A 25,683-nucleotide genomic window follows, 5' to 3' on the forward strand; every position below is an offset into this window, starting at 1 on the left:
TTCATCTTGTCAGAGGACATGGAAAGACAATGGGCGTAGTGTGCCTTTAACTAAACTCCTCTCAAAAACTTCCACATGAAGAATCAAGCCTGCTTGATGATTTTCCAAATAGGAAATTATGAACTCTTTGAGATCATGTTTTATCAATCTTCATATTCCCACCTAGTATACAGCATAATACTTAACATAAAGTATATCCTCTGTAAACATTTGTGAAGAATTAAATATTTATGTGGAGGTTAAGGTCAAGATTTGTCATATACAGCAAGTGCCCTGGAGAGTTATCCAAAAGCAACCATGTATGCCAGGCAACCTCAGCATAAATTTATGAACTATGGTTTGGCTTTGACTTTGATCACATTATGACTAATCTCATTTTCCTTGGAAAGATTATTAGTCCTATGTCCCATTTACCTGGTAAGATACACAATACTCAGTTTTCTTAGGTATTTATAAAACCTTAATATTCTGTTCTAGTTATGATTTAGTAGGTATTCTTTAACAGTCTCTTTGTCTTGTCAATCAAATTAATGCCTTTGAATATGTGTATATGAGTCATAACTTTTTTCATTCATTTCACAAATAATACATATGTATTTGGAAAAAATGTATAAAATACAAAACAAAAAACAAAAAGAAGTTAGGAAGTACCCATAACTTCATCATGCAGATATTTGGCATTAGTATGTACATCTTTCTGGACTTTCTTTTCATATATATTTATAACATATCCCTCCTTTATCAAGATAAGATCACTCTGAACTTAATATTTTTGAACCTACTTGAAAAAATATTTAAAAAGCAAATTTTAAGTGAGCATATTTTAAAGTTGTTTTCAAATATGTGTGCTTGTTTCTTCCAGCTTTATAGATCACGGTCCTTTTTCCTGAAAGCTGGTGTAGTTAAGGCTTATTCTATGGGCCTCAATAGCAAAAATGAGTCAAAGCTTACCTGAAGTTTTCAGGTCAACAGAAGAAGGGCAGCACAGCAGGGATTCACAACACAGGTAAAATTCAAACCAGGTGATCTCTAAGTTTCCAACACTGAGTTCTGTGATTGTTTCACTAAAAGTCAGGGGAGAGAAAGAGGTAGGGACAAGGAGGCAGAGCTTCAAGACTTACCAGAGGTGTAGGGAACAGTTTGATTGGAATAAATGCATATGGGGGAGTACCAGTAAATAACCTCAGAAGGCAGATCAGAGGCAGGTTTGGGGAACTGTGTTTTGTAAGGAGGTGGGATGGGGAGAGAAGGAAGATATTAAGTACATTAATCATTACCTCCATCTCCTTGTTCTTTTCTTCTTCCCCTTTCTTCTTCTTGTCTTAACTTTTGCATCTGAATGTCCTTAGGCCCCCAACCTTCTGAAGTCATCCTTTGCTTTAATACCCATATGAGATCACTTCTTCCTATAAATCAGGAAAGATCAAGTTATGCTAACAGTAATGAACAACCTCAAAATCTCAATGACTTAAAACAATAACAGTTTATATTTTGTTCATGCTACATAACATCAGGAATCAATCAGGAATCCAGGTGATAAAGCAGCCACCATCTCAAACATTTTTCTCCGTGCCAAAGGGAAAGAGTTCTGGAACATCAGCAATCAAATGCTTGACTCTGAGATAACAAATAATTTCTGCTCACATCTTATTGGCCAGAAACAATCACGTGATCCCACCAAACACCAGAAAACCATAGAATTTAATGCTACATGCTGCCAGAAGGTGGAGAAGCAGAAATACTTAGTGGGCATTACTAATGACTATCACACCATGTACCTATGGGAAATCCAACGTCAGTTTCAGTGTCACATTCACTTCCTAAAAGCTTTTTGATATAAAACAATTAAATCTTTCACTTTTCTATATATTTCCCATTGTTCTACATTGCCCCCAACCTGCTCACTGGCCCTGTAAAACTTGGCAGCATTCCACCTGAAGATTTGAAAGCATTTATTGAATGAATGAGTAGAATGTCACGTATTTTATTTCTTTAACTTTGTTCTATGGCATGCATCAGAATTTCTCTCCAATTGTTTTAAATCAGGCTGAAGGGAATGACCTCAATTTCCATTATTGCCTTTATTTCCGTACAAGTCCATATGGAGATCTTAGGGTGGATGACGCATTCCTGTAATATAATTTCGTGGTCTTACTGGAAGTGTTCTTAAAGATGTCTTCTATTGACATATTTTGTAATTCACTGAACTCCACCCTTTTCTTTTCCTCTTGCTTTTTCCTTCTCTTTCCAAGATTGCAAAATATAATCAATAAATGATATAATTTATGTTTTAGTTTTCATACTGTGGCCAAAGAATAGAATTTTCCTACAATCCCTTGCTATTCAAATCCAGTCTTTTTAAAGTATAATCAGATATGTATGTGATGTCTTAGAATTTGTTTTTCTTCCCTCCTTTCCTTTTCTCCCCTCTCTACATATCCATCTGACATTTCTCCATACTTTTTCCTCTCGGCCGAGACTGAGTATATCAAAAAAATTTTAATACGCCTCTTCTCATCCTCCAACAGATATTTGAAATTCTACTTTAGAGTCTTTTTTTTTTTAATTTGTGTAATAGTGACATCACTAAACTACTGTGCTGGCCTAGGAGATCTCAAGCTTGATTAGTGCAGTCTTAGCCCAAATCAGGTGTGGAGTTCTCTCCACCATGTTTTTAGGGTATCTAGTAGCTGCTTAGGTATATGGGTACTGGAACATTTTGGAAAAGCAACCAAAACAGGGGCTGCCTCTACAAAAAAAAAGTGTTGCTGGATTTTCTGCCAGTAACTGACAGGCCCAAAAGGAGACACTGCACACCATGATGGACCGATGAAGAGATTGGGGGCAGAGAGGTGTGGCATGGCATTCATCTAAGGAGGTAGAGCAATTTGACTGGTAGTCTTTGGACCTCTTTAAAGGAACTTTTCTAAGTGTATCTTCTCTCAGCTCCCCAGAAACATCTTGGGTAGTATGCACTAAGGGTTGGGCAGGGGATGACTCGTTACCTTAGGCACCAAGGTAAGTTCATAGGCTATACTCCCTTTGCTACCCTTCATCTCCCAGTTGTCTTCCCCTTGATTCCCACCCAATCAAGTTGTGAGAGAGGAAAAGAAATCCTCTACCCTGGATTGGGTTAATCCCTCAAAGCAATCATTAAATTTTTATGTTAAAACAAAGTGTACATTCACACCTTTCCATACTTGGAGCTTCACTAAAATGCAAATAAACAAAGATGGGTATCTGTTGTTAGTTACTTGACCTAAGTAAAGATTCACTTCCAACCCTTTCCTGAGAGTAATGTTTGATAAATGGGAGCCAGAAGAAATTGGGTATTTCGAAGAAATGCAGAAAGGGCACAGCCAAAGAAATATGACCAAAGAATGGGGAAGGCTGTGATGGTTTTGCTGTACCCTTGAACAAGTTAAGTTATATTTACTTCCTAAACCACAAACTTAAAATACTCATATAATTCTACTTTCCAGAGCAATATCATGGTTTGCTCCTTCCAACTAGTTATTCATCCTGTTCTCTCTGCCCATGACTGTGGTCTTCACAGTTACACCCACCTGGTCTAGACTATATCCTCTTTTGCACCAAACTGAAACTCTCTAACCCTGACAGTGAGCTGTGACACAATTCCGTCACTTCTCATTTGCTGCAGGCCCAGAATAGAGATTTTGAACCCTAATAACTTTGTGCATAACTCAGTGAGCATCCAGTAAATTCTGTACCCTCAGCCTACATCTCCACAACCGCTCTTTCGAGGAGAGATGAGATGAGAGTATGCCTTCAGTGTTCGTTGCAAAGATGCCTAAGGGAGTCTAGGCTCACTTCAGACCAGGCGCGTCTAGAAAATTGGCATTTTCTAAGGATTCCAGTATCGCTGGAGGGCCTAAGAAAGCATGAGAAAAATGAATATGAAAGCAAAGGGAAAGCAACGTGGCAGCAAGAGTAGAAACACTAAATAGCAAAGAATAGCAAAGAATGACGTATAAGAAAGAGGCAAATGCTGCCCCAAAATGGCTCTCAATCAACAGGAAATGCTCCTAGTATCAGAGCAGTAGGGATATTACTAGACCCATGGACTCTACACAAAAGGAGTGGAAAGCTTGGATTATTTTAAGGCATGGTGACTCTGCTACTAATAATTATTACCTATCATTTTGATCATCTTCACAGAGTGGTTTGGGGCAGCTAGGGCCGTATTTTTATTAACTTTGACTCTCTACCCACCCACCTTCCTCCCACAACTTCAAGGCATTGTGGCCTCGGGAAATTTGTTATAATAAGATGCCCCAAAGCTGCTGGAATGTCCTAAAGCTCTGAAACAGAGCTACTTTTCCGGAAGTTGATGTCTTTACCTGCTGACCACAATAAGCCAGGGTAACAGATCCACCCCAGGACAAACACAAAGGGTAAAGAAATCCTACATCACTGGAGATAGTTTAGGGTTCACCAAACTATGCCCACCTTTGTTTTAAATTTTCTATACAAGCTTGGCAATGTTTAGAGAAGATTAGAGTAAACTTACTATCGTCAAGTTCAAGGTTAGTGTTTAAGCCCAAACCCCACACTCCATAATTGACTTACTGCAATTAAGACATTCAAGGTTTCTCTTAAAATTCCTACTGAAGTTTTTTGGTTTTGTTTTCATCACTGCTGAATCTGCAACAAGTTACACAAACTTCCTAATAGAAAAGCATCTGTGACAGGCAGAAAAAATGAACCGCTTTCTAAGTAAATGAATTTTAAAATGTAGATCATCATTCTATATCCTTAGTTTTGGTTGCCAATGCAAATGAGTCAGAGGATTTGCTCCAGACACTGAGTTAATTGTGTAACTCTACAGCAAAAAACGCCATTGGAGAGTACTTGCTGACCTCACAGCTGAAAAAAACCATTTAAAAGATGTGGAAACCAGATGTTTCAGTCACATTTCAGCCTCTGCTCTGAGAACTCATCCTGAGCAGCCCCAAACAGGCTATAACTTCTCTACAACTGAGATATGATCATCTTAATTTACTTATTTGTCTTGCTGTGGGAAGAGGCTCACGGATGGGGATTCAAGAACGGAATTTTTCATAACTCCATATGGCTTGGTAAGAAACTTCACTCATGAGCTTCTTATTGGGGATGTTACTTTGAATTCATGCAGAAGTGAATCAAAGCAGTAAATTTTTTTGTTCTGTTCAAGGCTGATGTTTTCAAAGAAAATGCTGAGGAAAAACAGCTATTGGAATGCATATGCCTCTTTTTAAAAAAAAAGTGTTCTTGCCTTCTAAATTAAAAATAGTTTTCTTTTTACAAAGTGAGCTATTCAGTAGAAAAATAGAGGGTAATATTTATATTCCATATGAAAATATATTTTAACATTTTCAAAGCAGATCTGACGGTCATAGTAGGGAAAGTTTAGCAAAATAAAAACACCATGTTTTTTTTTTCGATGCATTTGCATTCAGATTTCACAACAGGTAATCAAAACAGAAACATAACAGGTAAACTGGAATATACAATAATTTTATAAGCTTTTGCCCAGGTACTCTGACCTGTAAGGTATATCTTGCTATTTCCAAACATCTTTTGACTAGTTGGATGCAAAACCAGCTTGCAATACAAAAAAAAAAAAAGAAAAAGAAAAACGCTTGTATTTCTGAATGTAGTCTCACCACTCTGATTTCTTTTGTTTGAACTATCCATATAAATACTTTTCTACCCCTTTTGTCAGACAAGGAAAGTTTCTTTTGTTGTTTTGTTTTGTTAAATGTAAGGAAAGGTATGGGCCTAACTGTGCAAAAAAAAGGCCAGATAGAGAAAACTCAAAATACCCTGTATAGTACTCTAAACAATGCTTTCTCATGACACAAATTAATATGGCTTTATGTTCATTACTGTATTTCATAGTGAAAAAATTCTGAATTACTTGAGAAGAAAATTGACAAATTCTTGTATAAAATAGATAAAGAGAAAGCAAAATTAACCTAGATCTTGTCTTTTGGCTTGCTAAGCAGCACATGGACATGGAATATTTTCCCTTTCAGCATGTTTCTCTTTGGTAATAACTGTAGCCATGCGGATTTCATTAAAAAGCTCAATTTGCAATGCACAGCCTTGCCCCTTCTTTCTTCAGCTTGAGCCAGTGAACTAGTTTAATGCTGAACAGTGCAATCCATTTGGCCAAGATGGTGTTTGGGACTTTCTCGAGGAGTGAACAAGTCTCTTTGTTTATTTTCCTTGCACATCATCAAACTTAGGAAATATACACACCTTTGTTAGAAATGGAAAAAACTGCCATAAAGCTAGTAAGAATTAAATCCATATGCAAAAATCTTGAAATGCTGTCAAATTCTCTAATGATCCAGGAATCTGGAGCTGTTGTTTTTTTAAGTGATGCTGTATATTACAAAAATGTGAACCTAGACAATAGAAGTTCTGTCCTAGAGGTAGAGAGGAGCACACCCAAATGTTAATAGTATGCTGCAAATCTGAGGCTCGGGGTAATTGCAAATTGCTTCAATCTGGGACAAATTATTGACCAGTCAGCCTAACACAAATTGTTTACAGTTGGTTAGGTCAATATGGTATTAGAAACTATTTAGAGAGGGAAGAGAGTTGGGTAGGAAGGCAGGAATCTGCTAGCAACTAACACGAACAAGGCATTTTAAACTCTTGGTCTCAGTTCCACGCTAGTAACACGAGAAGGTCAAAGTAGGGGATCCCTAAGATTCATTTGTAACTCTGATGTCTTCCAGTTCCTTAAATAGTAATTAATATGCCTTAAATAGTAATTTTTTAATAGTAAGGATAAGACACATCACCTAGTTTACATAGATTATGAAAATCAAAATTGCACAAATAAGCAATGCTTTTCAGCCACTGTATTGAATGCAAAAAAGAAGAAGGACGGGTAACATTATCATGAACTCCTACTAGGATCCAGAGGTTATGTTTGTGGGTTTTAATGGTCTGTTTATTCCAAAAATAGCTATCATTATTCCCATTTGATAGATGGGGAAACTGAGGCTTGGGCAGTAATACACCATGTGTCCACTGAAGAACCAACAGGAGAAACCAGAGCCAACATGCTACTGTCGCCCCTTTGTAACCAAACAAAAAAAATGTATTGGTTAAATAGATATACAGTTTAAATGAAAGACTATGGATGATAAAAATTAATAAATTATTATTTCTTCTGAAAAGTAAAACTGTTAAAATTAGGACTCGGGATGCCTGGGTGGCTCACTTAGTTGGTTGAGCATCTGATTTCAGCTCAAGTCATGATCTCATGGTTTGTGATTTCGAGCCCCTTGTCATTAGGCTCACTGCCCTCAACATAGAGCCTTCTTCAGATCCTCTGTCCCCCTCTCTTTGTGCCCCTCCCCTGCTAGTGCACCCACATTCTCTCTCTCAAAAATGAATAAACATATATTAAAATAAATAAAAATAATAATAAAATTAGGACACATTGTACAAAGGACCATCTTAGTAGTTTAAAATGCTGAATTGAGGAATACTTTCAAATAAATGTCTGCTTAAAATTGTCAAATATTACAACAAGAGTTCTCAACCTGTTCACAAGGCAAAATAACAGAAGTTTGTTTCTCTTTCAGGAAACATGTATGATATTAATATTATTTAATGAATTGAAAATGATAGCATATTCAAGTTACTATCTTATTATTAGATGAGTTCCAGTCCCAAAAATTTAGGAAATATTACTGGGAGGAAAACTTAAAATTATTTTTCAAAAACCTCTGTCCATTAACTTTTTTTCCTACACACATCATCTTTTGATTAGGGAGTAAAATACCAAGAAAATCTTAGTTTGAGAAACATTTGCAGGCATTAAAATAATTCATACTAATAAAGACCTCATAGTCTATATTCTCAGGGATAGATACAATTTTGACATTTTTGATAATCTCTGTTAGGATACAAAAGTAAGTTCAAAGTGTCCCCCTTCTCTACTAAAAGCCCTAGTACTTTTGTACCTCAAAATAAAGGTGCTTCCATTGCCCACTAGTGTCCAAGTTGCTTGGGAACAGGACTTGATCCATTTAGCAAAACTCACAGTATATTCTTAAAATGACCAAACTGGAAACTAGAGAAAGTTTAGTTTATGAGGCTTTACCATATGAAGGACAGACACTTGGGCAGCAGGCAGCTTTCAAACAGGAAGATAACTTTGATATTTCTTGTGTTCACTGCCCTAAGAGCATCGAATTGACTAAGTGATGGGACTTTACCACATAAAATGTAAGAGCAGGATTCCCCTGTACCATATAATATGTAAGAGCAGGATTCCCCTGCAGTCCAGGGAAAAGAAAGCAAGTGCCAAGCCGCTATTCCTATTAAAGTATGGGAGTGTCAGCTTCAGCTTGGGGAAGAGAGTAATCAATGACATTTGTAACACTACTGGATTTGTGTCTTGCTGCATGCTGAGGCATATGTGTTTTCATTAGAAATGATCCTTTATTTTTTAAAGTGTATTTATTTATTTTTGAGAGAGGGAGAAAGCATGCATGGGGGAGGGGCAGAGAGAGAGAGGGAGAGAGAGAATCCCAAACAGGCTCCCACTGTCAGTGCAGAGCTTGGTGCTGGGCTCAGTCTCACAAACGGTGAGATCATGACCTGAGCCTAAATCAAGAATCGGAGGCTTAACAGATTGAGCCACGCAGTGTCCCCATTGGAAATGATCTTAATGGTGGCTGATTGTACAGGTCAGGGTACAAAGACTTAACCATAATCTGATAGCCTACACAGAACTACCAGAGATAATGTTATGACTATTGTCCTGGAAATATTTTCACATTGTTTCTATGGCAAAATGCACTCCAAACTCAAAACAATTTAAACAGTGATCTACTGGAAGACAATTCATTTATGACTTACTCCCTAAAATATGTTGGGAACAACATGTGAACTAAAAAAGACAAACCAGATAAAAGAATGTACCAACTGGTTGTTTGGTGTGCCCAGTTTTTTCTCTGCTGTGTTTGAATATTTTTTTTCCTTAATGCAATATTTATTTGCTTTGGATTCCTTCAAACCTTTCCTCAGTTTTTGATTTGTTTACTAAAGTCTCAATTATATTGCATTAGTCATTTCCCTCACATAGATATTTTGGATTATTCTCCTCCATCATTGTGAACCTACATAATGGATCAATTTTCTTTTCTTTCTTTCTTTCCTTTTTTTTTTTTTTTTTTTTTTGCTTTTACCTCCTTTCCCCCTTATGGTTTACCTTTCTGATTTTTTATTTGATTTAATTTTTTTAACGTTTTATTTATTTTTGAGACAGGGAGAGACAGAACATGAACAGGGGAGGGTCAGAGAGAGAGAGACACAGAATCTGAAATAGGCTCCAGGCTCTGAGCGGTCAGCACAGAGCCCGATGCGGGGCTCGAACCCACGCACCACGAGATCATGACCTGAGCTGAAGTCGGCCGCTCAACTGACTGAGCCACCGAGGCGCCCCTGATTTTTTTATTTGATTTAAAACAAAGCCCGAAAAAGTCAAAACTTTGTCACCTTTTGCTAGTATGGAAATACAATGTTGTATTACAGCTTTCTTTCAGGCTATCAGTTCAGAAACATAATTTAGCCTCAAGTTTCTCTCTCTGTCCTCGAATTTCCCTAAAATTCCCCTCAAATTTTCTTTTTTCCCCAAAGCTTTCTAACAATGAAAACTTAGCCACCCAAGGCCACTGACCCAGGAAACTCTTTGGCAGGAACAATAGCTGATGTAATCTTCTAGATGAGACCACAAAATTTCCTTTGTTCCGCAAGAATGGATCATAGCGTATTCATGGCCTTTTGTGAATTCACAGAACAAGCAGCAGGTGTGTACCACAGAGAAGCGAGGTCTGGCAAATACAAGCTCACCTACGCAGAAGCCAAGGCAGTGTGTGAATATGAAGGTGGCCGTCTCGCCACCTACAAGCAACTAGAGGCAGCCAGAAAAATTGGTAACTGATTTGACAATGATTTTTCTTCTTTTTCACCTTTGGGGGGAAGAGGGGGGCATCCCACTTTTCTGGAATCCCTTCATAAGATTTCTCTCACCAGTACTTCCAATAGTTTCTCTAAGCCCCTGTGACATCTCTACTCTCTGGCTTCTCCCACCTTCTCTCCCTAGAGCCACTGAAAAGTTCTTAGTACTAGCAGCTTATTTGGGGGTCACAAGCCATTATGAGCTAATATAATAAAAGTCAAAGGAAAACAAAGATATCATTATGTCAACATCATTTCTATTCCTCATTAATTTTAATGCCACTTCTATTTATTTTTAATACTATCTTTTCTTAAAGTCCAAGTATGGGTTCCTCAGCTATTTAATGTTACTGTGTTGAGTTTTACAAAGAAATTTGCTTGGTAGAAGAAATATTGAATTTGGTGGCTTTTTTTTTTTCAAAATTTTTAAAGTTAAGTGGGAGAATACATTTGTACTTTAGGATCAAAAGGAAGATAAAGAGGTTATAATATAACAGGAAAAAGAAACTGAGAAGATGATGTCAGGAAACCTGGTGTAAACCCAGTGACTAACTAATGCTAGTTGCTTCTTAAAAAAAAAAAAATGCACCTTGATAATTTCTCCTGGACTTATAGGAAAATCCAGAAGCCCACCCCCATTCAGAGCTTTCTTCTCTGTTGAAGAAACTCCTTTGCTGGAAGAAAAATACCTGGCAAAGCTTACGTTATTATTACATATTACTCAGGATAAAAATAAAGGTGTTGTCTCAAGTCCCCAAAGTCTCGCCACCAGATTGCTCAGTCTAGACCCATAAGGCTATGTGTGAAGCAGTAACTGAAAGATGGATACAGAGGCCAGGGCCTTTACTAACTGCCCTGGACTTCTAATAAAACTGCTCTTGGCTGGCAGTGGCAAATATTTAAACAGCCTCCGAAGCTGGGCAAGGAAAACAGGGCTGCGGCTTTGTTCGAAATTTATGAGCATTTTTATCCCTATGCAAATTTGTAAAAATATTAGCAAATGTTAATTGATCCTGGAATAGAAATTAATTATCATTTGAAAAAAATTCTTTTCCAGGATTGATGGGTAATTTCAGAAATTACTTCATGCCCCTAGATAGGTCCTTCGTGAAAAGAAGCCAGCTCTGAACTTGGATTGTTTTCATATCCATGGTATTATGATTTCCAGTCCATCTGCCTCTTTTTTTCTTTAAAAAAAAATTTTTTTTAAGCTTGTTTATTTTGAGAGAGAGACAAAGAGCAAGCAGGGAAGGGGCAGAAAGAGAGGGAGAGGGAATCCTAAGCAGGCTCTGTGCTGTCAGCATGAAGCCCAATGTGGGGTTCAAACTCACAAAACGTGAGATCATGACCAAGAGTCGGATGCTTACGACTGAGCCACCCAGGTGCCCCTGCCTCTTTGTTTTCAAATAAGATGTCATTTTCTAGTACATGTCAGATGTTATATTTTATATGTATTCAAACTTTATTTTATTTTTTAAGAAAACAGTTAAGAAAGAAAAGAAACGAAAAGAAAAGAAAGAAAAAGAAAAAGGAAGGAAGGAAACAATTTTTCTCCTTTTCCATAACTGGATTTGGGCAGTTGAGAAGTGGCTATTTTTATTAAGCTGACCTTCACTCAGCTGAGGAACTTTACCCTTTAGGCCTATAACCTTTTCCTTCTCTTGCAGGATTTCATGTCTGTGCTGCTGGGTGGATGGCCAAGGGCAGAGTTGGATATCCCATTGTGAAACCCGGGCCCAACTGTGGATTTGGAAAAACTGGCATTATCGATTATGGAGTCCGTCTTAATAGGAGTGAAAGATGGGATGCCTATTGCTACAACCCACATGGTTTGTTAAAAATAATAATTTTATACTTCACAAAAACAGTTGACACGTTAACAACAACAGAGATGTTAAAAAAAAATGGCTCCTTCTCCCAGAGATAAATCAACCTAGCGATGATAATTATTAATAATAACAATCATTCAGGGGCATCTGGGTGGCTCAGTCGGCTATGCGTTTGACTTCGGCTCAGGTCATGATCCACATTGGGTTGTCTGCTGTCAATGCAGAGTCTGCTTTGGATCCTCTGTCTCCCCTCTCTCTGCTCCTCCCCCTCTTGCACCCTCTCTTTCTCAAAAATAAACATTTAAAAAAATAATAATAACAATTCACAGAATGATTATGCAATGCCAGATACTGACTCATGCTCCTTCCTCATCTACACTGTCACATAATGCAACAATTCTGCAAGAAGCTACTGTTATACCCATTTTAAAAATTAGGAAATTCAAAGTCTAATAACTTACGCCAATTCAGATATCTAATAATTAACAGGTAGCTTGTATCATGGATTCAGGCCTTTTCTATGCTACATCTTTTTCTATTCCCAATCACAAAGTGGGGGGGGGGGGTTGGGGAACGGGGAGAAGCAGGTTATAAACTTGTCACGGTTAATTAGCTAACACAACAAAGCGATGCTACAAATGTTAACTGTTCAAAATTACCTCTTTGATAGAATGGGGAAAAAAGAGACAAAATAAACTCTTTCCCTAATTTCTTTTTTTTTAATTTTTTTAAATCCTTATCAATTTTTGAGAGAGAGAGAGAGAGAGAGAGAGAGAGAGAGAGAGAGAGAGAAAGAGACAGCACAATCAGGGAAGGGGCAGAGAGAGGGAGACACAGAATCTGAAGCAGGCTCCAGGCTCCGAGCTGTCAGCACAGAGCCTGACGTGGGGCTCAAACTCACAAACCGTGAGATCATGACCAGAGCTGAAGTCTGATGCATAACTGACTGAGCCACCCAGGCACCCCTTCCCCTAATTTCTTTTTGTGCATAAATTCTTAAACTACCAAACTAAGCAACTCTTATTCTGTGATTTGTTTTCATAATTATATACTGGATATATTAGTTATTATTATACAGTATATTTTTATTCATATTTTTTCCCATGGTTAACTGTAGCTAGGAAATTTTTAAAGAGAAAATTAATTCAACATAATTACTCTAAAGAGCTATTCTTTATTCATGTTCTTGGAGAAAAAATAGATTGTTCTTTTTGGATATATTTTCCCCAGGACGATACTACGAAGAATTATAACGTGTTACCATCTGTCTCACATTTAGGGTCACAAACACCCTCAGGTGTTGCCTTATTTGGATCTACCTTATAAGAAAGTCCCTATAGTAAAGTTATAATAAGTTATAGTGAGGTTCTAGCATATTATTATAGAATCTATTATATAATGATATTAACCATTGGAAAATAGTTTCTCATGTTTGTAACTAATCTTTATCTTAAAATAATGTCTATTCTAAGTAGAAAAGAATTTTGCCTAGAGCCATCTATTTCCACTCGACAAAATATGAATAAACACTTACAGTGCATTTATGTAGGACTATAATTTTCAAATCACTTTAGCATACATTAAATCTATTTTATATTTAGTTCTATCTTCAGACATTATTAATAGTCCATATACCTTCTTTTCCTTCCCTTTTCCTCTCTTCCTTTTTCTTCAATATATTCATACAAGCAACTTTCTGTTTACTGTTAAGAGTAACTTTTATTTCCAAGTATATTCCCTGATTCTTTCTTTGCTTGATAAACTTTAGGATCTCTGAGCATCTATTCAATCATTTCCATGTGTCAAGATCTAGGGGAGACAAAGAAGTGCCAATTGGAAGTTTCTTACAGTATTTCCTTGCCCTTTTATACAAACGCCACCTTAACTTACAAATTTTTATAAATTGCTTTTGTTTCTCATAGAGGCTGAATCCTTTTTACTCTGGGAATATTTGTACAGAATCCTGAGACACTTGTTCTTACTCAATTCTCAGCTTACTTTTGGATTCAGTGACAGGCTGAGTTTTTAGGATGTGGTGAGCCTGAAGGGGACCAGGGACCACCTGAACTAGCACTGAGGGAAGAACAGTTCGCTGAAAAATAATTGGAAGGAAAAAATCATAACCATATCATAAAAATAAAGCAATGATTATCAATTAATCAATAAAATGTAGAGCTGATAGATAGGGCTAAATAGACAAATTGTTCAATATTTGAATTGTTTCCTAATCTAACGGTAGAGACAATAAAGATAGGATGGTAGGGGACAGGGCAAGTCACTCCAAAAGTTGGCACTGTACATGCTTATGTACACATATGAGCTATGTATTATATAATATTTAATATTACAATAAGAACAGCTTAGATTTTATGTAACACCCTTAAGTTATCTTCCGTGTTACTATCCTAAGAATAATCCTGTGAGGTAGGTAATAGGAGAGACATGATTATATTTACTTTATCAATGAAGAAACTGAAGTATCCAGTGGTCACAGAGCTCAGACTGGATCCCTGACCTTCTTTCTTTTGTCATTCCCCTGTCTTTCTAAGATTCTGTTGGGTCCTTGGGGAGATAAGCTTCCTTACCTTCTATGGTATTCAGGATTCTAACCCATTTTTTTTTTTAATTTTTTTTTAACGTTTATTTATTTTTGAGACAGGGAGAGACAGAGCATGAACAGGGGAGGGTCAGAGAGAGGGAGACACAGAATATGAAGCAGGCTCCAGGCTCTGAGCTGTCAGCACAGAGCCCGACGCGGGGCTAGAACTCACGGACCGCAAGATCATGACCTGAGCCAAAGTCAGCCGCCCAACCGACTGAGCCACCCAGGCGCCCCTAACCCATTTTTTTTTTAAATAGTTGTTTTAAAGGATAACATTCTTGGAAAAAGTCTCTAACTGATATAATGAAAGATATCTTCAAACGCTTCTCACAGTCACCACCACCACCACCACCACTCGTGTAATTTTTGAGTTTCCAGACTGTACTTTTTTTCAGGACACAAGACACTTATTTGATCTGAAATTAAAATTAACCAGGGCCTTTCCATACCTTTCCCTCAAGCTCACACTGTAAAATCACTGGCAGAGGTTGCTGGTCTGTTTGTTCTCATCCAGGTTATAAGGATGACAGTAATCCAGAAAATGATAAATTACTTGAAAAAAACAAACATTAGTATCTCCATCAAATCCTCAAATATTAGGATCAAGGTGTTAGTTTAAAACCAGTAAAAGGAGTATAGAATGATTGTAAATTATTCTTTTTAACTGAATTACAGTGACCTCCAAGGTCCCCTGTGATCCTGAAATTCTATAATGATTTTCCAAACAGAATTTATTGGACTCATTTTTCTAAATGTTCAAGAGTCTTGAAGACACAGTGTTGACACTATGGGACAAAATCCCAGCCATCTTGATTGGGCTGTTGGTAAAATTGGTATATGTATTCATCAAAATATATACACATGAGACCTGCACATTCTAAGCTGAAAAGACAAAAAGGAAAAAAAGTAAACAAGAGCACAATTAAATTGCTGTTTTTTCTTGCTGTTTTACTTTCTTTAAAAAATTCAGTCTATATTCATTTGAGAAAATTTAGCAATGAATAATGAAAAAATTCATTTATTCTCTAACTACAAGTATACATATTTAATATTTCACTAAAAGCAATAAATAGGCACTAAGAAGTGCATATCAGTTTAAAATAGGGATAATATTTTTTCTAATGCTTTCTTTCTTTCTTTTTTTTTATCCACTTCAGCAAAAGAGTGTGGTGGTGTCTTTACAGATCCAAAGCGAATTTTTAAATCTCCAGGCTTCCCAAATGAGTATGATGATAACCAGATCTGCTACTGGCACATTAGACTCAAGTATGGTCAGCGTATTCACCTGAGCTTTTTGGACTTTGACCTTGAAGATGACCCAGCTTGCTTGGCTGACTATGTTGAAATATATGACAGTTACGATGATGTCCATGGCTTTGTGGGAAGGTATGTGTTTCCCCATATAAAAAGTTAAAAATACATCCAATATTTTGTTTGATGGTTCTTTCATTTTCTTTACCTGTCCCCACAGTTATTGATTTTCCAGTATTTTTTCTCCCCTGCAACACCATATCCTTTAAAAATTGTGCTTTATTTTTTTTAAGTTTATGTATGTGAGAGAGAGACAGTCAGAGAAAGAGAGGGAACACACACGTGGGCTTGCAAGAGCAGTGGGAGGGGCAGAGACAGAGAGTGAGAGTGAGCGAGAGAATCCCAAGCAGGTTCCGCAGAACCAGATGAGGGGCTCAACCTATGAGCTGTGAGACCATGACCCGAGCAGAAATCCAGAGTCAGACGCTCAACTAACTGAGCCACCCAGGCACCTCAACACCATATCTTTTTTTAGCAAAGATTTTTCTTAGCACGTTAAGCCAGTCAGCTGCTACATGTTCATATTTTTGAAATAGTGATAGCTGCCTTTTGATTACTGTTAAGTAATCAGCAGTAAGAATTAAACAGTCTATCTAAAAAGACCTCAAGATTTAATTAACAACAGAAGGAAGAAGACACATGAGAACTGAGAAAGTTTCAAGTATTCTAATTTCTATCAATCTCCTAAAAATAATGATAAATTCAGTAATTATCGTCTTTCTTCTGTGTACAAAGCATTGTGTTAAGCATTATGAATGTAAGAATAGGCGAAGTACAGCCCCTTCTCTCGTACAATTTACTTAGAAGTACAATGGAAATATGCTTTAAAATAGCTTTCTTTGCCATAAGAAACACGTGCTCCTTTCCTCAGTATTTCTCCCATGATTTATCAAGGGAGACAATATTTGCTGGGACACAATATTTTTATGTTCCCATCCTAAATCATCAATATAGTTTAAACTTTGAATGTCTCACAAAATATTACAAATCAAAAAGTATATATCTTTTATTTATATAGCCCCCACTTCATAATGCATATCTTGGACTATCCATTATCAATAGACTATCAGTGATCAATTTTCTATTATCCATGACAGTAATTTAATGAAAGAAAATGGTAGTGAGGACAATTAAAAATGACAGACTCAGTAGTTTGCTGTGATGTGAAATGTAACTGAAATACAAAGAAAAACCAAGCATTTCTTGCATAAATGAACAACAATTTTTGGAGGGAAATTGTTTTTGTTTTGTTTTGTTTTGCTCTTTGGCTGACAGACCACTGCAATAGAAAAAATACAAATAGTTTTTAAAAAATAGGTTGAAGAAGATATGAAGCAGGGTTGGGGAAATTAAGAGCTAAGTATTTATTGAAAGAATGGACATCCTACCTTGAGAATCAAGATGATATTTTTATTCTAAACCTAGTTTCAGAAATCAATTACAGCCCTAGATACAATCACATACTATTTTTAAAAGGTTTTCAATAGACTAATTTGTCATTTATTGTATTTATATTATGTGATAAATCCATCCCTTTTATATAATGTGCAAGGGAATTCCTTTCAAGTCATGATTCAGATAAAAATCAATCCCTCTTACAAGGTCCAACATAATTTTCCACATTTAAATCAGTCTACACTAGAATTCAGAATATTAATACTATCAGCCATATACCTATTCCTCTTTAACTGTGAAGAAAGCTTTATGGGATTAATCAGAAACAAATTAAAAAATTTTCCAAATACATTCAGGTTGTCTACTACACAAATAATTCTGCAAGTACACAGAGTAGAAATGCCACATGTTCTTTTTTTAAGAATCTCAACAGGGGCGCCTGGGTGGCTCGGTTGGTTAAGTGTCCGACTTCAGCTCAGGTCACGATCTCGTGGTCTGCGAGTTCAAGCCCCGCGTCGGGCTCTGGGCTGATGGCTCAGAGCCTGGAGCCTGCTTCCGATTCTGTGCCTCCCTCTCTCTCTGCCCCTCCCCCGTTCATGCTCTGTCTCTCTCTGTCTCAAAAATAAATAAACGTTAAAAAAAATTAAAAAAAAAAAAGAATCTCAACACTGTGAGGTTATTTCAAACAGCAAACTTTTTTTTTAACTTCAAGTTAAAAAAAAAAACCCAAAACAATAAAAAAATATATAAAATAATAGGAAAGTGAGCCATTACTTAGGAAAAATAAAGCACTCTAATTATAGGTCAGAGCCACTTGCAATAGCTGTGTAATATTCATTCGTGTGACTTCTCTTTTTTTAAAATTCCCTTTCAGATACTGTGGAGATGAGCTTCCAGAAGACATCATTAGTACAGGTAATGGCTCTAAATTGAGGTGTAAGACTATGGTTTGTTTTCCCATAGTGTCACAGAAAATTAAGAACTCAGTAGTTACTACTATTTTCTTTTTAAAGTTGAGAGAACAATTGGGACAGATGTAGCCTGCTAGCTTGTAAAATGCAGACTTTGTCTCTTCTTAAAGCCTTATGCCACCTTACACTAAAAATGTGTAGACTCGTTATGTGGAGGAATGCAGTCTGAGATAGTCTTGAATCTGCAAATCCCTGATAACTGCTGTAGGTTATGATTTCCATAAAATGAGGTAATACACCAAAATGTTTCATCAATAAAGGATTGAAAAGTATTCTCAAAAGCATTAAAGCTGTTAAAAATACCTTCTGTCAAAAAGAAAAACACCTTCTGTCACTGAAAAAAATTTTGTGTCATACTAACTGCATTTTGATCTTAGTACAGCATTCCCCACAGTGTTGTAAAGAACACAGTTCTAGGAGATATTTTTAATAGGTGTTGTATGAGAAAAGAACGCTAAGGTCAAGTAAATTTGGGAAGCATTGGGTTAAACCAATGTTAAACAAATCTCTTTAATGGAAGATGTCAGAGAGCTTTTAATATGCTAATTATGCAAAGTAAATGTCAAAAGGCGAGCTTGGTAGGCAATGTGTTCCAAATCTTTTTAACTCCTGCAAATTATTTGTGACTTTGTTCCAAGCAATATACCTCAAGTATAGTCGTATATATTTAGTTCAATAAGCAATTCCACTGCCATTGACCCAAACTGCTATTTTCTGGCTGAAAACCTTTAGTTTCTTAGATATTTTTATTTTTTTCTTGTTATTTCCATCCCCAGCACTAGTAGTTGGCATTCTTACTTGTTCTATTTTTCCTCCAAGTTATAAAATTATCACAATGTTTCTGCAACTAAAAACAACAAAATACACTGAATTACAATTTCTAAGTAGTCCTTAAGCTCAGACACCACTAGCTCAATTACTCCCACACCCTAGCCTTGAGGTGCATGAAATTCTCATTTATGCGTCATTATTACAAAAGATGGAACTTCTTATTCAATTCTTGAATGATTAATACTTAAATGTTATTCATTCATTCTCTACGTTACAATTTCCCTGGTCAGGGCAAACTATTAAACTATTTGTTTGTCTCATTCTTTTCTCGAGGTCATATTTTACGTTAACAGAAAGTTAAAAGAAGACATGAGCTGTAGGAGGTAGTTGGGAGAGGAGAATCCTATTCTTAAAAAAGAAAAAAAAAAAACTAAACAGGGAGAGTCAAATGCCTGAAACTTGACATTTTTCTTGTTTTGTCTAAAACAGACTAAACTTACTGCAAATGTAAACAAATCAGTATTTTTCTAGCATAACTGCAAGAAACTGAAAACAACACACAATTTATGATTCAGAGAGAAACAAATGAACGCACAGAAGAGAACAGTGAAACAAAACAGCCAAAGATTTAGCAAAACAGCAACAGCAGGAAATTGATACCAAATAACAGAAAAACATTTAAAATACATTTGAAGTATAATCCTATCAGTCAAGTATAATGCTGTTAACATTTGATCTAGTGTTCTGTATTAAAAAAAATTTTTTTTAATGTTCATTTATTTTTGAGACAGAGTTTGGGGGGGGGGGGCAGAGAGGGAGGGAGACACAAAATGTGAAGCAGTCTCTAGGTTCTGAGCTGTCCAGCACAGAGCCCAATGCAGGGTTCAAACTCACAAACCATGAGATTATGACCTGAACCGAAGTCAGAGGCTTAACTGACTGAACCACTCAGGTGCCCCTGACTTGGTTTTCTTCTTAAATATATCCTGGTCCATTCCAGAATATTAATATTAAAAAACAAAAACAGAAAATGAATGAACTAAGAACTAGCCATAAACTGTATCACTTTAATAAAAGGTATATAAAGTAAGAGTATACCCACTCCCCTCATCTGTCCCCACCCAAGAAAGACATTAGCCATTCTTCCAGGTGTTTTCCTGTATTAAATAAACATTATATACACACACACCATGGAAGTATTTCCAAGTCACCATATAATATGTAGATCATTCAAATTCATTTTAATAATTGCCTAGTATGTCACTGTATGGGTGTGCCATACATAATTTGCCATGTACCAATATTTAACATCCTACAGATGGTTGTTTCTTTTTTTTTTTTTTTTTTTCCTTTCACTGTTTAACGTTTCACTGGATATTTTTAAACCTCTACTTTGTGGTGCTGGGTTTTTTTTTGTTTGTTTGTTTGTTTGTTTGTTTTGCTTTCTTTTTTTTTAATTTTTTTTTAACGTTTATTTATTTTTGAGACAGAAAGAGACAGAGCATGAACGGGGGAGGGGCAGAGAGAGAGGGAGACACAGAATCAGAAGCAGGCCCCAGACTCTGAGCCATCAGCCCAGAGACCGACGCGGGGCTCGAACTCACGGACCGTGAGATCGTGACCTCAGCTGAAGTCGGACGCCCAACCGACTGAGCCACCCAGGCGCCCCTTTTGCTTTCTTTTTTAAAGAGATTCCTAGAAGTGAAAATTTGGGGTCACAAGTGATTTCATTTTAAATGTTGATAGACGTTGCCAAGCTGGCACTAGGCCTACAGTTGCCAATTTGTATATCAACTAGTTGAGTAATCTGTAAAATGTGTTCTCTTTGTTTGTTTTTAGTTTAGGCAACTCTTCCAAGTCTGAGAAAAGTGTAGTGGATCAGAGCATGAACTGACCAGTGCAGAGACTGCCTGGGCTCAAACCCGGTTGTGCCACATTAGCTTTGTTATAGCTTTGGACAACTCAGGCTCTCTATGCCTCAATTTCACCTGTAACATAAAAATTTTAATATCCACCTCATGATGTGGTGGGGAATAAATGAATTAATAGATGAAACACACTTAAAGCTGTGCTTGGCAAACAATTGAATTTATGTGGGGTTTTTTGGAATGAATTCTGGATTTGTGATGTGGATGAAGAAGGCCTTTACCTCCCCAAAAAGAAAAATACACCTATATTTTACTTTATATAATAAATTTTCCCTTTTAGCACATTTTGGTCTTTAATGCAGGCAAAATGTATTTAGGTATTCTGTGTAAAGTAGGGAATTAGTGTTGTGACTTTGTTTCTTACAATGGAAAGCTTGTTGCCCTGACATCACTTCTAAATAATCCATCCATACCTCACTGGTTTAAACTGCCTGCCACTCTCCTGTAATTCAGTGGATGTTCCTTCTATAAAGAATACTTTTGGGGCACCTGGGTGGCTCAGTCGGTTAAGCTGTCCGACTTCGGCTCAGGTCATGATCTCGCACTCTGTGAGTTCCAGCCCTGCGTCAGGCCCTGTGCTGGCAGCTCAGAGCCTGGAGCCTGCTTCGGATTCTAGGTCTCCCTCTCTCTCTGCCCCTCCCCCGCTCATGCTCTGTCTCTCTCACTCTCAAAAATGAATAAATATTTTTAAAAAATTTAAAAAAAAAAAGAATACTTTTTAAAACAGAATAAGCAAGATTTCCTGTAGGACAGATTGAAGGGCCAGATAAGGAAATAGAGAAGTCCCCCACTCTGCTGTACTTGACAATGGAAGGAAGCACAGATTCCACGTCTTCAGAATCCAGCTCTGAATCCTGGGAGTCTGGTTCATGAATTTTTATGTTCTCCTATAAGGATGATGAGTCTTTGGACTGTCAGCCAAATCAAAGTAGAGTAACATCTTTGTTCTTTTGCACTCCCCTGTCTCACCAGGAAATGTCATGACCTTGAAGTTTCTAAGTGACGCTTCAGTGACAGCGGGAGGTTTCCAAATCAAGTATGCTGCTGTGGATCCTCTATCCAAATCCAGTCAAGGAAAAAACACAAGTGCTGCTTCTACTGGAAATAAAAACTTTTTAGCTGGGAGATTTAGCCATTTATAAAACAAATAAGGACACTCAAGTGTTGATGTTTGTATCTTTTGGAACCCCTTTGATCTCACTTTTATATTATTAGTGGTAGCATTTATTTATTATTTTTCTAAATGTGAAAGGCAATAACTGATAATTTGGGGAAAATTGGAAAATACAGAAATTTTAAATGAAAACATAAAATATCTTGTAATCCCACTGCATAAAAATAACAAATACTAACATTTGTATATTTTTCTTTTAGTTATTTTTCAATTTGTGGTATATGTATATATGTATCTATATGTATTTGTATTTGTATTTGAAATTTTGGAATCCTGCTCCATGTACAGTTTTAATATTTTGGTTTTTTTAAACTTGAACTTTATGGCTTAAGCATTTTCCCATATCGTTGATTATTCTGCAATAACATAATTTTGAACAGCTGTAAAATAATCTGTGGTATGATTATTCCATACTTTATTTAAGCCTATCTGCTTTGTGGGAATTTTAAGTTGCTTTCATAAATATTGCTGCAATAAATATCATTGAACATGTGTATTTATACAGCTCTCTAATTATTGGGGATAGGGTCCTAGAAGTAGAATTACTGGCTCAGATATTAATTAAAATAGGATTTTCTTCAAGTCCCTGGCTGGTTCAGTTGGTAGAGCATATATGACTCATGATCTTGGGGTTGTAAGTTCGAGCCCCATGCTGAGGATGGAATTTACTTTAAAAAAATAAAATAAAATAAATGTACAGCTTTAAAAAAATAGAATTTTCTTTTTTATGGGCAAAAGTGACATATCATTATGGTTTCAATTTGCAGTGAGATTGATGGTTGGTTTATATATTTTTGATCAATTTTTTTTTAATTTTTCATGTCTTTCATCCATTGTTTTACTTACACAATCTTTTATTGATTTATAAGAAATCATTACATATCGGATATATAATTTCACGTCTCTCCTATATGTTGCAATTTAATTTTGTGTGAAGTTTGATTTATATAATGTTTTCTAATGTATTAAAGGTTAAATTTTATTTGCTATCATACTGATATTGCTGCAGTCTCTTGTCTTTATATTTATAATGGATATTCCCATTACAAGTTTATATATTTACTCATTAATATTTTATTTTTGTTGCTTTATGGCTTTGCTGTTTTAGAAGGAAAAAGTCATAGTTGTTACCCTTTATATGAGAGGTAATGGTTAAACTCAGCAGAAATAAATGTGCCTGGCATTGTTCTGGACACTTGGGAAACACTCAAGAACCAAATGAACAAAAATCCTCAGGTATGGGGAGCTTTTGTTTTGGTGGGAGGAGAGAGACAATAATTAAACATGATAAATTAGTAGGGGTGTTATAATAAATACTTGGTGCCCAGGAAGAGACGAGCCACGTGCACTCAGGAATAAGGATAAAACGTTTATTGCCCACCAGGACCAGCCCAGCGGAGTCACCTCCAAAGGCTGAGCCCTGAACCTTGGCATCAGCCTCCTTTTATGGTTGGGATGGTAAGGGGTTGAGAGACAAAAAAAAAGGTGGGGGGGAGGGGGCACTAATCAGTGGTGCTAGGTGGGCAGTTGGTGGACACTGGAGGAAAGCAAGATTGCAGAAGCCAAAAGCATATAAGGGGAGTATCCAGCCTCGGACATCTGGCTGGCCCCTTTTATCTTGTTTTTACTAGCTTTTCTTCTCAGGGGTACCTGGGTGGCTCAGCCACCTGGGTGGCTCAATCTCAGTTTGGTGTCTGACTCTTGATTTTGGGTCAGTTCATGATCTTTCGGTTCATGACTTGGAGCCCTGGGTTGGGCTCCACACTAACTGTGGCCTGCTTGGGATTCTCTCTTTCTCCCTCTCTCTGCCCCTCCCATGATCTAGCATGTGAGTGCACTCACGTGTGCATGCTCTCTCTCTCTCAAAATAAATAAACTTAAACAAACAAAGAACATGGTAAATTAGTAAACTACATGTTAGAAAAAAATTACAGAGTGTTGGGGCACCTGGGTGTCTCAGTCAGTTAAGTGACTGACTCTTGATTTCAGCTCAGGTCATGATCTTGTGGTTCATAGGGTCGAGCCCCATGTCTGGGCTCTGCACTGACAGCACAGAGCCTGCTTGGCACCTCTCTCTCCCTTTCTGTCTATCCCTCCCCTGCTCCCACTCTCTGTCTCTCAAAATAAATAAATAAACTTAAAAAAAAAAAAGATTAGAGAGTGTTGCCTACAAAATTACTAATGGAATGAGTATAGATTTTAAAAAAAGAAAGGCTTAAGAACTGAGCCTTGGAAGAGGAAGATCAGCAGAGAAGACTGAGAAGGAACAAAGGGTGAATTAGAAGGAAAATCCCTTGGAGTCCCAGAAGCCTAGTGAAAAATACATCAAGGAGGAGGGAGTGATCAACTGTATTAAATGTTGCCAGTAGATTTACAAAGATGAGTGCTGAGAATAACCATTGGGTTTAGCAACTTGAAGATTGTTGGTGACCTTGAGGAGCAGTCTGAGCAGGGTGGAGACAAAGGCTCCCTGGGGTGTCCTGTAGAGTGAGGTAGAGGAGATCACTGGAGAAGATGAGTCTGGCTATCAAGGAAATGATGCTGTCAGGGTTGAACTGGGTTGAAAGAAGGCTTTCTTGATGATAATGAACTTAGAGAAGGGAGAGATGCTGGGGCCATTTTTCTGAATCTGGGTAGTAGTCAGGGTCCTGGGAAACTGAAGAGATTATCACAGGAGTGTGGGCTGACTTACAGGAAATTCTCAGGGGATTGTGAATCATTAGATGCCCACCACAGAAGAAGGAACCCCCCCCTCCCCAGAGGAGAAAAATCAGGGGTGATTTTATGAATCCAAAGAGAGAGCTTCCTTGATGGAAAAGGATTACCCAAATAAAGCTGAAACAGAGCTTCTGCCAACCCAGGACTCTGCGAGGGGATTGAGGTAAATACCCCAACTTCTTCTTCCTCCTAGGCTTTTATGTCCTGCTGGTGCTTCCCACTGTCTGAACCCAAGCATAAATCAGAATACAAGGAAACCTGGTTGGTGCTGTCCACAGAGATCAGCTCCTGGCCCCCAAGCAAGAAGTTAAAGCATAGACCTGGAAAGGTGAAAGGAAAACATCTGTCATCATGGATGAGAGGAGACTGGTTCTAGTGCAGAAATGGAGGGACTGGCTTTAGATAGGAACATGGACAGTCCCTCTATAGTCCCTCTTTTATGTCATGAATCCTTTAACAGTTGAAACCTATGAACACTTCTCAGTGTTATGTTTTTAAATGCATAAAATTCAGAGAGGTACATGGGGCGCCTGGGTGGCTCAGTTGGTTGAGTGTCTGACTTCAGCTCAGGTCATGCTCTCACAGTTTGTGAGTTTGAGCCCCACAAGGGGCTTGCTGCTGTCAGCCTGTCAGTGCAGAGCCTGCTTTGGATCCTCTGTCCCTCTCTCTTTGCCCCTTCTGCACTTGCACTCTCTCAAAAATAATAAACATTAAAAAAAAGTCAGAGTACAAAGAAATCTAATTATTCTGAAACACAGTTACAAAATCATTTTTAAAATCAAATCTGTGATACCTTAATGCATGTGTTTCTATATTAATGCTATAAATAATAACTACTGGTGCATCTAATAACTATCATAATTTCAAAGTAGTGATACATATGTGTATAATATTCTGAAGTAGATGCAAAACTGTTTAGTGGTATAAAAATCCCTATGATGTCTACTTGTGACAAAAACATAGGTATTGCCACTGTGGTTTACTACCTATATTC

General features: G+C 37.1%; 1 protein-coding gene and 1 long non-coding RNA gene across 2 annotated transcripts in view; one reads left to right on the plus strand and one right to left on the minus strand.

The window, feature by feature from the left end:
- The window catches only part of LOC122240922, a 50,071-nt gene extending 35,130 nt beyond the window's left edge, over window positions 1-14,941 (minus strand). The window contains exons 1-3 of the long non-coding RNA XR_006220719.1: window positions 14,871-14,941; window positions 1,278-1,406; window positions 952-1,064 (exon numbers count right to left, since the gene is read on the minus strand). This is a non-coding gene — a long non-coding RNA (uncharacterized LOC122240922). The remainder of the gene's footprint in view (window positions 1-951; window positions 1,065-1,277; window positions 1,407-14,870) is intronic.
- On the plus strand, window positions 5,006-22,047 carry TNFAIP6 (TNF alpha induced protein 6). Its single transcript, XM_007078533.2, has 6 exons — window positions 5,006-5,099; window positions 9,828-9,965; window positions 11,658-11,819; window positions 15,579-15,807; window positions 18,002-18,042; window positions 21,770-22,047. Exons 1-6 carry the CDS (start codon window positions 5,006-5,008, stop codon window positions 21,937-21,939), a joined length of 834 nt encoding a protein of 277 aa, XP_007078595.1. The 3' UTR covers window positions 21,940-22,047.
- Window positions 22,048-25,683: the final 3,636 nt, after the last annotated feature.

Source organism: Panthera tigris, chromosome C1, assembly GCF_018350195.1.
Source record: "Panthera tigris isolate Pti1 chromosome C1, P.tigris_Pti1_mat1.1, whole genome shotgun sequence".
NCBI classification, from domain to species: Eukaryota; Metazoa; Chordata; class Mammalia; order Carnivora; family Felidae; genus Panthera; species Panthera tigris.